At 41.2% G+C, this 12,750-nt stretch overlaps 1 protein-coding gene across 5 annotated transcripts in view; it reads right to left on the bottom strand.

Annotated features, from left to right (window-relative positions):
* The window catches only part of LOC126180278 (protein retinal degeneration B), a 589,076-nt gene that overhangs the window by 142,687 nt on the left and 433,639 nt on the right, over positions 1-12,750 (bottom strand). For all 5 annotated transcript variants that reach the window (XM_049924680.1, XM_049924684.1, XM_049924682.1 and 2 more), the window contains one exon: positions 1,329-1,546. In XM_049924680.1, the coding sequence (XP_049780637.1) occupies positions 1,329-1,546 (218 nt within the window). The remainder of the gene's footprint in view (positions 1-1,328; positions 1,547-12,750) is intronic.

Genomic DNA, 12,750 nt, shown 5'->3' with positions numbered 1-12,750 from the left:
GCTATTTGAAGTAGAGCATACACTAGTTTCTGCCAGACAGACATTAAAGCTAATCTGGACATGAAGTGGGACAAGTTTTGTGCCGTTATAATGTTGAATTTCACTTTGAAAATCGATTACCTATATGAAAAATACATTTAGTCCCATCAGAGATCAGTAATGTGCTGCAAAACATGAAACAATGTGATGAAAGATCACTTTTTACGTTACAAGCTGAACTAAGGAAACATCATAATGGAATACAGCTTAGGTGCTGTATTTGGCAGTTTTTGTATTAGAATTCGTGAACAACAAAAATATTTTAAAAGTAACACACAATTTTGTGTACAACTTCTTGTAAAAATGTACTGAGAACTGGTATGGTGATGGTTAAGAGCTACCACATCTCTAAGTGCAAAAGAATAGTTTAAAAAATTAGTTACACTTGGAAAGAATAGAGAAGGTAGGAATATGAACTTCAACCACATTCGAAATGTACATACGTACATAGCATATGTGATGTTGAGGATCTATATTCCATACCTGAAAGGTTATGAAATTTTGAATTTTCTAAACTCTATTTGTTTCATAAAAAATTTTATCATCAGTATTTTGTCAAGAAGCCAAATGGAATATTTTAGAAATCTGTTTTGGCTCTGAGTACTATGGGACTCAACTGCTGTGGTCATAAGTCCCCTAGAACTTAGAACTACTTAAACCTAACTAACCTAAGGACAGCACACAACACCCAGCCATCACGAGGCAGAGAAAATCCCTGACCCCGCCGGGAATCGAACCCGGGAACCCGGGCGTGCGAAATCTGTTTTCAGTGTGTTAAGAGCCTTTGAATCTTTTTACACTGCCAAAGCACACTGTTTTTCTCCATACATCCTTGAGAATTGCTGAGTAAGTTAACACAGCTATTTAATGAATGACCATTTTCAGAAGCCAAATATCTTTGGTGCACACACCAGACATAGCCAACAATTGATATTAGAGAGTGATGAAGTTGCAGAACACATTGACAAGCATGTACATGTTCATTTCCATGCTCATGTAAGCTTTTGCATCCCATTTGTGGGGGGATTTAACAGTCTCTGTCTTGATACTTAAGCACAGATTCTGAGATAGTGGAGTTTTTCTGAAGAAAAATTCCACAAGTCAAATGTTAGTGGAGAAAAAAAAGAACAGCAACCTTCACAGACTAAGAAAATTTTAGTAAAATGGTTTCACAACTTAAGCAACAAACACAGCACAAGAGCGTATGAAGAGGATAAATTCCTCGCACTGATGCACTAGCTAAATCTCTTATCATAATGAACGTACATACATTCTGGAGAAGAACTTACCAATGAAACAAACTTGCCCAGAAAATCCTTGTCCTTCTTCAGATTTTAGAAATTCTTGGTAGACACCATTTGCAGCATTGATGACACGTGACACAGATTCCTGATACTCTGGTGCAGATGTGGCAAACAATGGAATAGCACCAACTGGTATTGAATCATGCGTAACTTGAGGAGTGTCTGTACATGATGGTGACACATCAAAACTGTAAGGACTTAAACTGTAAAAACAAAACAAAAAAACATTTTAAAGCTGTAAATATAAAATATTTTACACAAAAAATTTGGATCATAGTGTATATGGATGAGAAAAATAATCTCTACACATTATAGACACAAAATATTACTGTGAGAAGATCAACCCCTGATCTTTCTGCATGAGCGTATTTCATTCAGCAATGATGTTCACTGAAATTTAAATACAAGGATGAACCTCTGACGATGGGTATTTTAGAAGAACAGAAAGATGACAAACATACAGCACTCATGAAGAACACGTTATTAGGGTTTTCATTCCTTTTCAATAGAATGTCATGCAACATTGAAGATGAATTATGAGATTAAAGAAGGCTACTAATTAGAAATAGGACAAGGGAAAACTATCACTTCCACAAGAAGCCATCTGAAATGAGGAACAGTTTTAAACAGTTTAAAAGTTGTACAGAAATATGAAGTATTATTATAATTGTCTATACATGCAAGCGATTTTCTAGCAAACAAAAATAATCAATTTTTGGAAGTATAATTTAATTGGGTAGATAAAAGTCTACTCACCAAATGGTAGTGTGAGGAAATACATTCAGTATAAGGCTACCAAAATTTGCAAGTTTTCAGAGCTAGTGGCGCCTCCTTCTGGCAGAAGGGTTGAAGGGAAAGAGAGGGATGAAGGAAAATGTTAGTGAGGTTTAGAAAATGGGAAGAGTTCATAAAAATTGCCCAGAGCCCCAAGTCAAATGATGAGAAGGAAGGATTGATTGTAGGAGAATGCACCAGAAGAGACTTGAAAACTTGAGAGCTTCAAGGTAGAAGATGGTACAACATGCAAGGCAGAGTTCAGTGACAAAACATTGTGCATAACTAAATAAGAGTGGAAAGCTAAGGGTGTTGTATGTAATAATATCAATATTATGAAAAGGCTAGTTGCTACTCCCCACATAGCGAAGATGTTGAGTCGCAGATAGACACAACAAAAGGACTGTCAAACAATGGTTAGGGGTGTGGGACAGTAAAGTGCTGCTTGTGCGAGTGTAGAGGGTAGAGGGTAGAGCAGGAAGCAGAGGAAAAGGAGAGAACTAAAAAAACTGTGAGTGTGTTGGTGAAATAGAGGGCTGTGCAGTGCTGGAATGGGAACAGGGAAGGGGATAGGTGGGTAAGGACAATGACTAACAGAGGTTGAGACCAGAAGCATTATGGGAATGCAAGCTGTATTGTAGGGAGAGTTCCCACCTGTGCAATTCAGAAAGGCTGGCATAGGTGGAAAGGATCCAAATGGCACAGGCTGTGATGCAGTCATTGAAATGAGGAAAGTCATGTTGGGCAGCATGCTCAGCAACTGAATTATCCAGCTGTTTCTTGGCCACAGTTTGTCAGTGGCCATTCACACGGATGGATCATGTATGCAGAACAGTGATTGCACCTTAGCTTGTAAATCATGACTAGTTTCACAGGTAGCCTGCCTTTGATGGGATAGATGAAGCTTGTTACTGGACTGGAGCAGAGGTGATAGGAGGATGTATGGGACAGGTCTTGCATCTAGGTGTGCAACAAGGATATGAATGCTGAGATAAGGGGCTGGTAGCAGGGGTTGTGTAAGGATGGACGAGCGTATGAGTAGGTTCGGTGTGTGATGGAATACCACAGTGAGAGGGGTGGGAATGATGATAGGTAGGACAATCCTATTTCATGGCATGATGAGAGGTAGCTGAAATCCTGGTGGATAATATGATTCAGTTGCTCCAGTCCTGGGTGGTACTGAGTCATGAGGGGAATGCTCCACTGTGGCCAGACAGTGTGACTTTGGGAGGTGGTGGATGACTGGAGAGATATGGCATGGGAGATCTGTTTTTATACAAGGATGGGATGACCAAGGGTGGCTAGGTGGCAGCTGTCAAAGTTGTGTTACTGCTGGTGGTTGGTAGGTTTGATATGGACAGAGGTACTGATGTAGCTATCTTTGAGGTGGAGGTCAACATCGAGGAAGGTAGCTTGTTAGTTTGAGGAGGACTAGCTGAAGCGAATGGGGGAGAAGGTGTTGAGATTCTGGAGAAATGTGGATAGGGTGTCCTCATCCCAGATCCAGACCACGAAGATGTTATGGCCCAGGAATAGGTTGGCATAGGATAGTGCCATTCATGTGCCCACAACCATACCCCAGATTTGTTTGTAGGTAAGGTGGGAAAAGTAATTGTGGATGAGGTCTCCAAGTCATGGTGAGTAGGAAGGAGCTTGTAGGTTTGGAATCTGTTTGGAATTGGGCAAGGCATTGCTCAATAGTGGCAAGGCCATGGGTATTATGGATGTTAATGTAAAGAGAGGTGGCATCAATAGTGAAAAGCAGGGCACCATATGTAAAGCAACAGAAACGTGGAGAGTCAGTGGAGGAAATCATTGCTATCTTTTATGTAGGAGGATAGGTTTTCGGTAATAAGCTGAAGGTGTTTTTCAACAAGAGCAGAGATTCTCTCAGTGAGGACATAGTAGCTGGCCACAATGGGACATCCTGTGTGATTGGATTTATGGACTTTACTAAGTGTGTAGAAGGTAGGAGTGTGGGGAACAGTAGGAGTGAAGAGAGAGGTGGACTCAGGGAAGATATTCTGGGATGGGTCTAAGGATTTAAGGAGAGACTGGAGATCCTGCTGGATTTCTGGAATTGGGTCACTGTGGCAGAGTTTGTGGGTGAATGAATCTGACAGCCAGCAGAGTCCTTCTGCCATGTAATTCTTGTGGTCCAAAACAACAGTGGTGGACCCATTGTCAATAGGTAGGATAGTAAGGCTGATCAGTTTTTATGTGGTGGACTGTGGTTCTTTCTGTGGTAAGGTTAGCTTGCACGTTGAGAGATTTGGGGAATGATGGTAGCACAAGGTTTGAGTTTAAGAAATTCTGGAAAGTTAACGGGGGCTAATTTTGGGGCAGTGAGGGTGGATCACAGTTGGATGGAGGAGTGAACTGAGTCAGGAAGAGTTCAGCATTTGCCTTTGGTTGGTGGCGAAAAAGTTTTTCCACTGTGGGTATTGGGAAAGGAAAGAAAGTCTTTAACAAGTCCTGCATGATTGAATTTGGGACTGGGGCAAAAGGTGAGGCTTTTGGAAAGGACTGATACTTCTGTGGGGCTAAGGCTTTTGAAGGAAAGGTTCATGACTGTGTTTCAGGTCTGCTTAGGTTCTGGATTCTTTAAGATGTTGGGAGGGAGTTTGTGTGTTAGGATATTGTATGTGGTAACAATGGGAGCCAGGGAAAAAACAAACAAGTCAAAAAATAAAAGATATAAAAAATAAAAGATATAAAAAACTAAAAAGGAGTCAAGAAAGGAACAGTTATTGAGAAGGAATGATGAGAGCAATGGAATTAAGGTAAATTAAGGCCAGGTAGGTGGCAAGAACCAGGGACAGATAACACCAGTTCCTACCTGCTGAGGTCTGAGAAACTGGTGTCATGGGGACGAATCCAGGTGGCACGCGGTGAAACAGGCAACAAGGTCATAAATGTCATCCTGTAGAGCATAATCTAAAACAGGATATTTTGTGTTGAAACCATATACCCTCCGCCTATGATCACTCATCCTAACTGATGAACTTGATGGTAGTCACACCAATGTAAGAGGCCAAATAGTGTTTATTTACATTACAGCTTGTACACAAGATGTGTTGTTTTACAGGTGGATCTTCCTTATGTAGTATATATTTTGCCATTTACAGGGCTGGTATAGCTGGTAGTAGAAGGGTGCATAGGCAAGTGTTATAATGGGGACAGTCGCAGAGGTAGGAGCCACAGGGTAGTGAAAGGTGTGCAGAAGTAACATGAGGTCTGAGAGGGATGTTGTGGAGATTGGGAGAGTGACAAAAAGTTATTTTGGGTGTGGCTGCAAAATGCCAAACAGAATGGATCTCATTTCAGGGCATGATTTTATGAAGTAATAGCCTCGTAGAAGTAGCTGGTTAATACATCTTCAAGACCATGATAATACTGAGTGACAAAATATGTACTCTTAAGTTGTTTTTTGGAGGGATCAGTAATACCAGCATTGGATGTGATGGGCCAGAAAATCTGCTTTTGCCCAAGGCTGGTGGGGTAATTGTGTCCAGTGAAGGAAGAGTTGAGAATGGTGATTCATTGCTATAAAGAGTTGACATCTAAACAAATATATTTGCCTTGAATGCCAAGGCTGTATGGGAGGGAACATTTGACATGAAAAGTACGGTAACTGTCAAAATGAAGTAATGTTGTTTGTTAGTAGGTTTAATTGAACAGCGGTGTTCCCTTCCTGTCCCCCGCCATCTCCTTAATAGCCACACCATCGACAACCGCTCCTCTCCTACAAACTGAGTTTGGTCAACCTCTGTAACATCCTGTCTTCAACACTGCTTCCTAGATCAATGATAACTCATGAACACAAGAACCAATTACCAAAGTACAGTGTTCTCAACCTCTCATCCAAGGCAATCTCACCTTCTGAGTAACCTGTATTATCTGTGAGTCCCACTTCCCACCCTAAGCCTGCATTTAATCATGCTGCTTTGATGAAGGACCTACTTTCCCTCACACATAATGTCAACTGGAAATATCACTTTGCAACTCAATCCCAAAAGCTTTCCAACAGTAAACCTGACACTGAACCTTGCCTTGAACAGTTCCGACCACGATCCCAACATTATTCACCACCACTACCTCGGAATCATCCCTTACAACCCTTCCAAAAACTCCTAATCTCCAGCATTGCTTTACAACCCTTCCTCAGTTCCCTACAACATGACCTTAACCCAATCACCGCAGAACTCCCAGCAAACACAGGACCTACCACTGTGGTACTTGACCAACAGGAGTATGTAAGTGAGGCTCTAAGCTAGCTGTCTCATACCTCTATGTACAGTGTGTGCCATCAAGACTCAATGCCTGTGATAAAACTGACATATAGTCCCTCATTAAAATATCAGTCCCCTGATAAGGACTAAAACTTGAGTCTATAGAGCTCATTATCCCACTCAAACCACACACCCCAATCATTTACCTTCTTCCTAAGATTCACAAACCCTATCATCATAGCCATCCCATAGTTGCGGGCTTCAAAGTACCCATTGAATTTGTATTTGCCTCCGTTGATCAAAACCTGCTAACTAGAGTACAAAGACTTCCTTATTATATTAATGACACCACCCACATATTGTTTGAAATCTGTGTCCATTCCCCTCCTGCCATGCACCTTTTTGCTTATCATTGATGCCACCTCTCTACACCAACATCCCCCACGTACAAGGTTTTATACCAACATCCCCCCATTTACATGGGCTGTCTGGTGCTAGACATTTGCACACCTATGATTTCCTTTGCACTCACTTTAAACTACTTTGTACTTGTGAACAACTACTTTAACTTTGAGGGGCAGACATACAAGCAAATAGGGGGCATGACCGCCAGAGCCATGATGGCTGCTTCCTGTGCCAACATTTTCATGGGTGACTTGGAGGGGGTTTTTCTGGGATCCATAGGCTTCAGGCCCTGCTTTGGTTTAGATACATTCATCACTCTTTTCCAAATTAACTAATGGTGAGGGTGACCTGTTAGAACTCTTGCAACCTTTAAATAAATTCTCCCAATCAAATTTCACATGGTCCAATGCTGTTTTCCTTGATGCTGACCTTATCCTGTCCAAGAGTCAGCTACACATTTTTGTTCACATTAAATCTACTAACAAACAACAGTACTTACATTTTGACAGTTGCCATCCTTTTCAGGTCAAATATTTCCTCCCATACAGCCTTGGCATTCAAGGCAAACAAATCTGTTCTGATGCGGACTCTTTATAGCAGTAAATCACAATTCTCCCCTCAGCCTTCATTGGACATTATTACTCCACGACCCTAGTTCAAAAGCAGATTTCCTGGGCTGTGCAATTCAATTCTGGTATTCCTGACCCTGAAAAAAACAACTTAAGAGTACACCTCTTGTTACTTAGTAATATCGTGGTCTTGAAGATTTATTAATCAACTATTTTGACAAGGCTATTACTTCATAAAATCATGCTCTGAAATGAGATCCATTCTGTGTGACATTTTGTCACCCCACTTAGAACAGCTTTTTATCACCCTTCCAATCTCTGAAACATTCTTGTCAGACCCTATGTTACTTCCACACACGTTTTCCCACCCTGTGCACAGTTGAATCACACATTTATAGTACCTTTTCCAGCTTCTGGCTATAGGAGTGTGGCTGTTAGCTGTATAAGAAGTAGCAGCAAGATGCTACCCGGAAAAATTTTACTGGCACGTGCAACCTGCCAGATTCACTAGGGGCAAACTGGGGTATCCACCCCAGGCGGCAATTTCAGGGGTGGGGGTGCGGGGGGGTGGGGGTGGCACCAAATTCATATTCTTGAGGACAAAACCTTGTTCCACAAAGTGCCTAGTATCCAGTGCACGCTGGTCTATCGATTATCCATAGATTTTGAAACGCATCCCTGTTGGTTTTTGAACATATCCTAAGTTCATTTCTGAATGAATCATAAGTTAATTTTTGAATGTGTGCATAGTGTACATTGTGTCTCTGCCAGGGGAATCCCCTCACATCTTTTAAAAAAAAAAACACTCCCTGCAGACAGAAGGGGATGGGGCTATACGAGCTTAGCGGAATAGAGCCGCATGGCTGAATGCCAATCGCTGTTTATTTATGTGGTTGACTGGGTTTGCGAATGATCAGCATTGTTATAATTACCAGCAAAATCCATAGATTCAGACTACCAGAGTTAAAATAAATGACTAACAGTAATAACATGTAAAAAAGAGAGTACATAATCTTCTCAGTGTATCAAAGAAAATGAAATTTTGATAGAAAATTTTTGGCCAGACCGCTACACTAGTAACAGCTGGTTTTACAGACCCTGGTAACAGCTGCCTAGGTTCTATTCGGTGAGTAGCACAGAAAACGTGTTGTACAAACATGTAGTAACACCTAACTGGAAAATAAACGCAGAATAACTAAGCCGTTGATTGTGGCAGGGTTAATGAAGTTCACCGGAGAATAAGTTTTGACACTGGCAGGAACAGTTACAGAACTAGTGAGGACAAGATTGATTGTTAGAATGAGGAAGGAGAAGAAATGGGGAAATCAGACAAATTCTGGAAGAATATGACGATTCATAATTTATATAAAAATTGCGTACTACTACTTTTTGATCTCACGCTTGAGAAGCTGGGGCATATGAATGAAATGTGAAACTATTTCCGAACATAAAGATTTTTGCTTGTAGTAGGCCTAATAGGCATTTGATATTGGTACTTTGTGAACCATATTCTGTCATGTTAAAAAAAAAAAATTATATATATATAACAACTTGCTTGTGTCTGTATATGTGTGGATGGATATGTGTGTGTGTGCGCGAGTGTATACCCGTCCTTTTTTCCCCATAAGGTAAGTCTTTCCGCTCCTGGGACTGGAATGACTCCTTACCCTCTCCCTTAAAACCCACATCCTTTCGTCTTTCCCTCTCCTTCCCTCTTTCCTGATGAGGCAACAGTTTGTTGCGAAAGCTTGAATTTTGTGTGTATGTTTGTGTGTCTGTCGACCTGCCAGCACTTTCATTTGGTAAGTCACATCATCTTTGTTTTTAGGTATATATATATATATCTTTCTTTTTAATTTTATATATATATATATATATATATATATATATATATATATATATATATATATATATATATATATATATATATAAAAATAATTAAAAAGAAAGATGATGAGACTTACCAAACAAAAGCGCTGGCAGGTCGATAGACACACAAACAAACACAAACATACACACAAAAATCTAGCTTTCGCAACCAACGGTTGCCTCGTCAGGAAAGAGGGAAGGAGAAGGGAAGACAAAAGGATATGGGTTTTAAGGGAGAGGGTAAGGAGTCATTCCAATCCCGGGAGCGGAAAGACTTACCTTAGACTCCTTACCCTCTCCCTTAAAACCCATATCCTTTTGTCTTCCCTTCTCCTTCCCTCTTTCCTGACGAGGCAACCGTTCGGTTATTTTTCCCACGTGGAATGTTATATATTGGTCCACCCCGAGTATTTCATTTCCTCGGTACCACCTATATCTAGGAGGCATTCCCCTATCCGCCACCTGGGGAGGCGCTCGGTTGCGGGTCTACTATATATAACCGTTCGGTTATTTTCCCACGTGGAATGTTTCCCTCTATTATATTCATATATATATATATATATATATATAATAGAGGGAAACATTCCACGTGGGAAAATAACCGAACGGTTATATATAGTAGACCCGCAACCGAGCGCCTCCCCAGGTGGCGGATAGGGGAATGCCTCCTAGATATAGGTGGTACCGAGGAAATGAAATACTCGGGGTGGACCAAAACTACTAGTAGCGTCTGTTCCCACAGTGGGCGGCTACAAAAGGCGTCTGCTCCACATGTCAGTGGCGGCCCCAACCAACCTCCTGATCTGGAAAGTCAGGTTGTACTCGGCAGCATGCCATACATCCAACTACTAAACATCATGATGGTACAACGAGAAAAATCTCATTACCCCAGGCCCCAGTCAATAGACTGGGATTGTCGTGAGCATCGGATTCCGGGGGCTCACGGACATCATGAGAAGAATCGGAGCTTCTCAAACTCCCTCAAGACCAAACGCAAACACTACATCGGCACACTCAACGTGAACACACTGATGAAGACAGGAAAGATGAAACAACTGACGGAGACTCTCGAAAAATTTCAAATCAAAATATGTGCACTGCAAGAAACACGATTCACAGACGAAGACCATTTCAACACGGAGAATTTCAGAATATACAAAGGAAAACCATCGAGACAACTGAAAAACCTAAGGCTTTTTGGCTCAGGATTTGCAGTACACAGGTCCATCACGGACAGCATAATCGACTTTTCGTCACCAAACGAAAGAGTCAGCACCATCACAGTGAAATCAGCCAATAAATCCTACATAATAATCAACGCACATGCACCAACTAATGACTACAACAGGAAAAACCCGGACGAAATTGATGACTTCTGGACGACAATGGAAGAAACTATCAGAAAAATTCCTGCACATAGAGTCAAAATAATACTGGGAGACTTCAACGCCAAATTCGGAAAAGAAAAGATATACAGACATATCACAGGAAAACATACTCCACACAAGGACACCAACAAAAACGGAAAACATCTGATAGACTTTTGCAAAAGCCACGACCTCGCCATTATGTCAACAAAATTCAAGAAACCAACACGAAAACTTACCACATGGAAATTCCCCAGTGGAAAGCAGGAACTACAAATCGACCACGTAATAGTGCAGAAAGACTCACAAAAAGAAATTTTGAACATAGACACCCGTAAAGGCTACTTCGACTCAGACCACCACCTACTACAGATCAGGATTCGTCTTTTGCCCAAGAAAAAGCTCCAGAAGAACAAAATTGTTAGACCAGATCCAGAATACGTTACTTTAAACCAGACACAAATATTACACAAAATTAAAATGGAGAAAACGACAGACTGGACACAACTTTCACGAAGAATCCGAGAGGCCATGAAACTAGCACAAGCACCACGAACACGGAAACACCGTTGGTGGAACCACACATGTGACCAAGCTATTGACCAACGAATCAGTGCATGGAAAAAATTTAGTTGCCATAAATCCCAAGAGAATTGGATGAACTTCTTGAAAACACAGAAGCAATCAAGCAAAATCATTCGCAGTGAAAAACGACAGTATGACAAACGGCGACTGACAGAGATCGAATCGGACTTCATGAAGAACAATACAAGATACTTCTACAGAACGTTCAGAGAAAATATGACTGGATATCAACCACCCAACTTGTGCTTCAGAAGACCGGATGGAACCCTAGAAACCAATACTAAAAACAATTGTGACATTCTGGCAAAGTACTTTGAAAAACTGCTCAACACGGACCCCCCCATGGAAGAAATGATGACAGAAACGAGCACATACAATCCAGATAGTGAACCTCCAACTCTAGAAGAAGTTAAAGAAATAATAAAGTCACTCAAGAATCGTAGAGCACCAGGAGAAGGTGGCATCATCGCGGAAATCTGGAAGTTACAAGACCCAGAACTCACCAAAGACATCCACAGGATCTTGGAAGACATCTGGAAAACCATGAAAATTCCTGACGACTGGAAAACTGCCCTGATACACCCACTACACAAAAAAGGTGACAAGACTAACCCGAACAACTACAGAGGAATATCCCTACTACCGGTCACATACAAGATCCTCTCTAAAGCTTTACTGAACAGACTAGAATGCCAAACCGACCACTTGATTGGGGAATACCAAGCAGGCTTCCGTAAAGGGCGGTCTTGTGCGGAACAAATTTGGAACCTGAAAATGATTTTACAACACAAACAGAACCTGATCATTACCTTTGTTGACTTCAAAAAGGCGTACGACTCTATCGACCGGAAAACTCTCTTCAAAATTCTAGCAGAATACAAAGTAGACAACAAAACACGAGCTATCATAGAGCAAACTTTAACCAACACGACCTCCAAAGTAAAGTTCTGTGGGGAACTATCAGAGCCCTTCAAAATTCGCACAGGTGTCCGACAAGGCAATGGCCTCTCACCTCTCCTTTTCAATCTGGTGTTAGATAAGGTCATAAAAGAATGGGAAACATCACACCAGGGGATAACCTTAGGAAACCTACAGATTAAATGCCTGGCTTTTGCAGATGATTTGGCGATTGTCACGAAAGGTATAAAGGAAACAAAAGACGCTATTGAAAAACTGCACGAAATTGCTTCCAAAACTGGACTACAGATCTCTTACGAAAAGACACAGTTTATGAGCACAAAGAAACTCTCATCTCTGAACACAAAGTATGGCACGATTTACAAAACAGCAAACTTCAAATACCTCGGTGAAACACTACAAATGAGTGGACATAACAGAGACTCAAATGAAGAAAGAAAGACTAAACTGGACAAGGCATACAAAGTAGTGTGGAATCATTACAACAAGAAGTCTATCTCACAAAAAGCCAAATTACGCCATTACGACACGGTGGTGCTCCCCGAGGCACTATATGCAGCAGAGACCACACTAATCCAAGGGCATACACGTATCAGACAATTAGAAAAAGTAGAACGGAAAATACTTAGGAAAATATTTGGCACAACTAACAACAATGGAATATGGATCAAGAAACCTACAGAGGAAC

The sequence above is a fragment of the Schistocerca cancellata genome, chromosome 1 (assembly GCF_023864275.1).
Source record: "Schistocerca cancellata isolate TAMUIC-IGC-003103 chromosome 1, iqSchCanc2.1, whole genome shotgun sequence".
Lineage (NCBI taxonomy): Eukaryota > Metazoa > Arthropoda > Insecta > Orthoptera > Acrididae > Schistocerca > Schistocerca cancellata.
The sequence above is the reverse complement of the archived record's forward strand: the minus strand, read 5'-3'. Positions and strand labels throughout refer to the sequence as shown.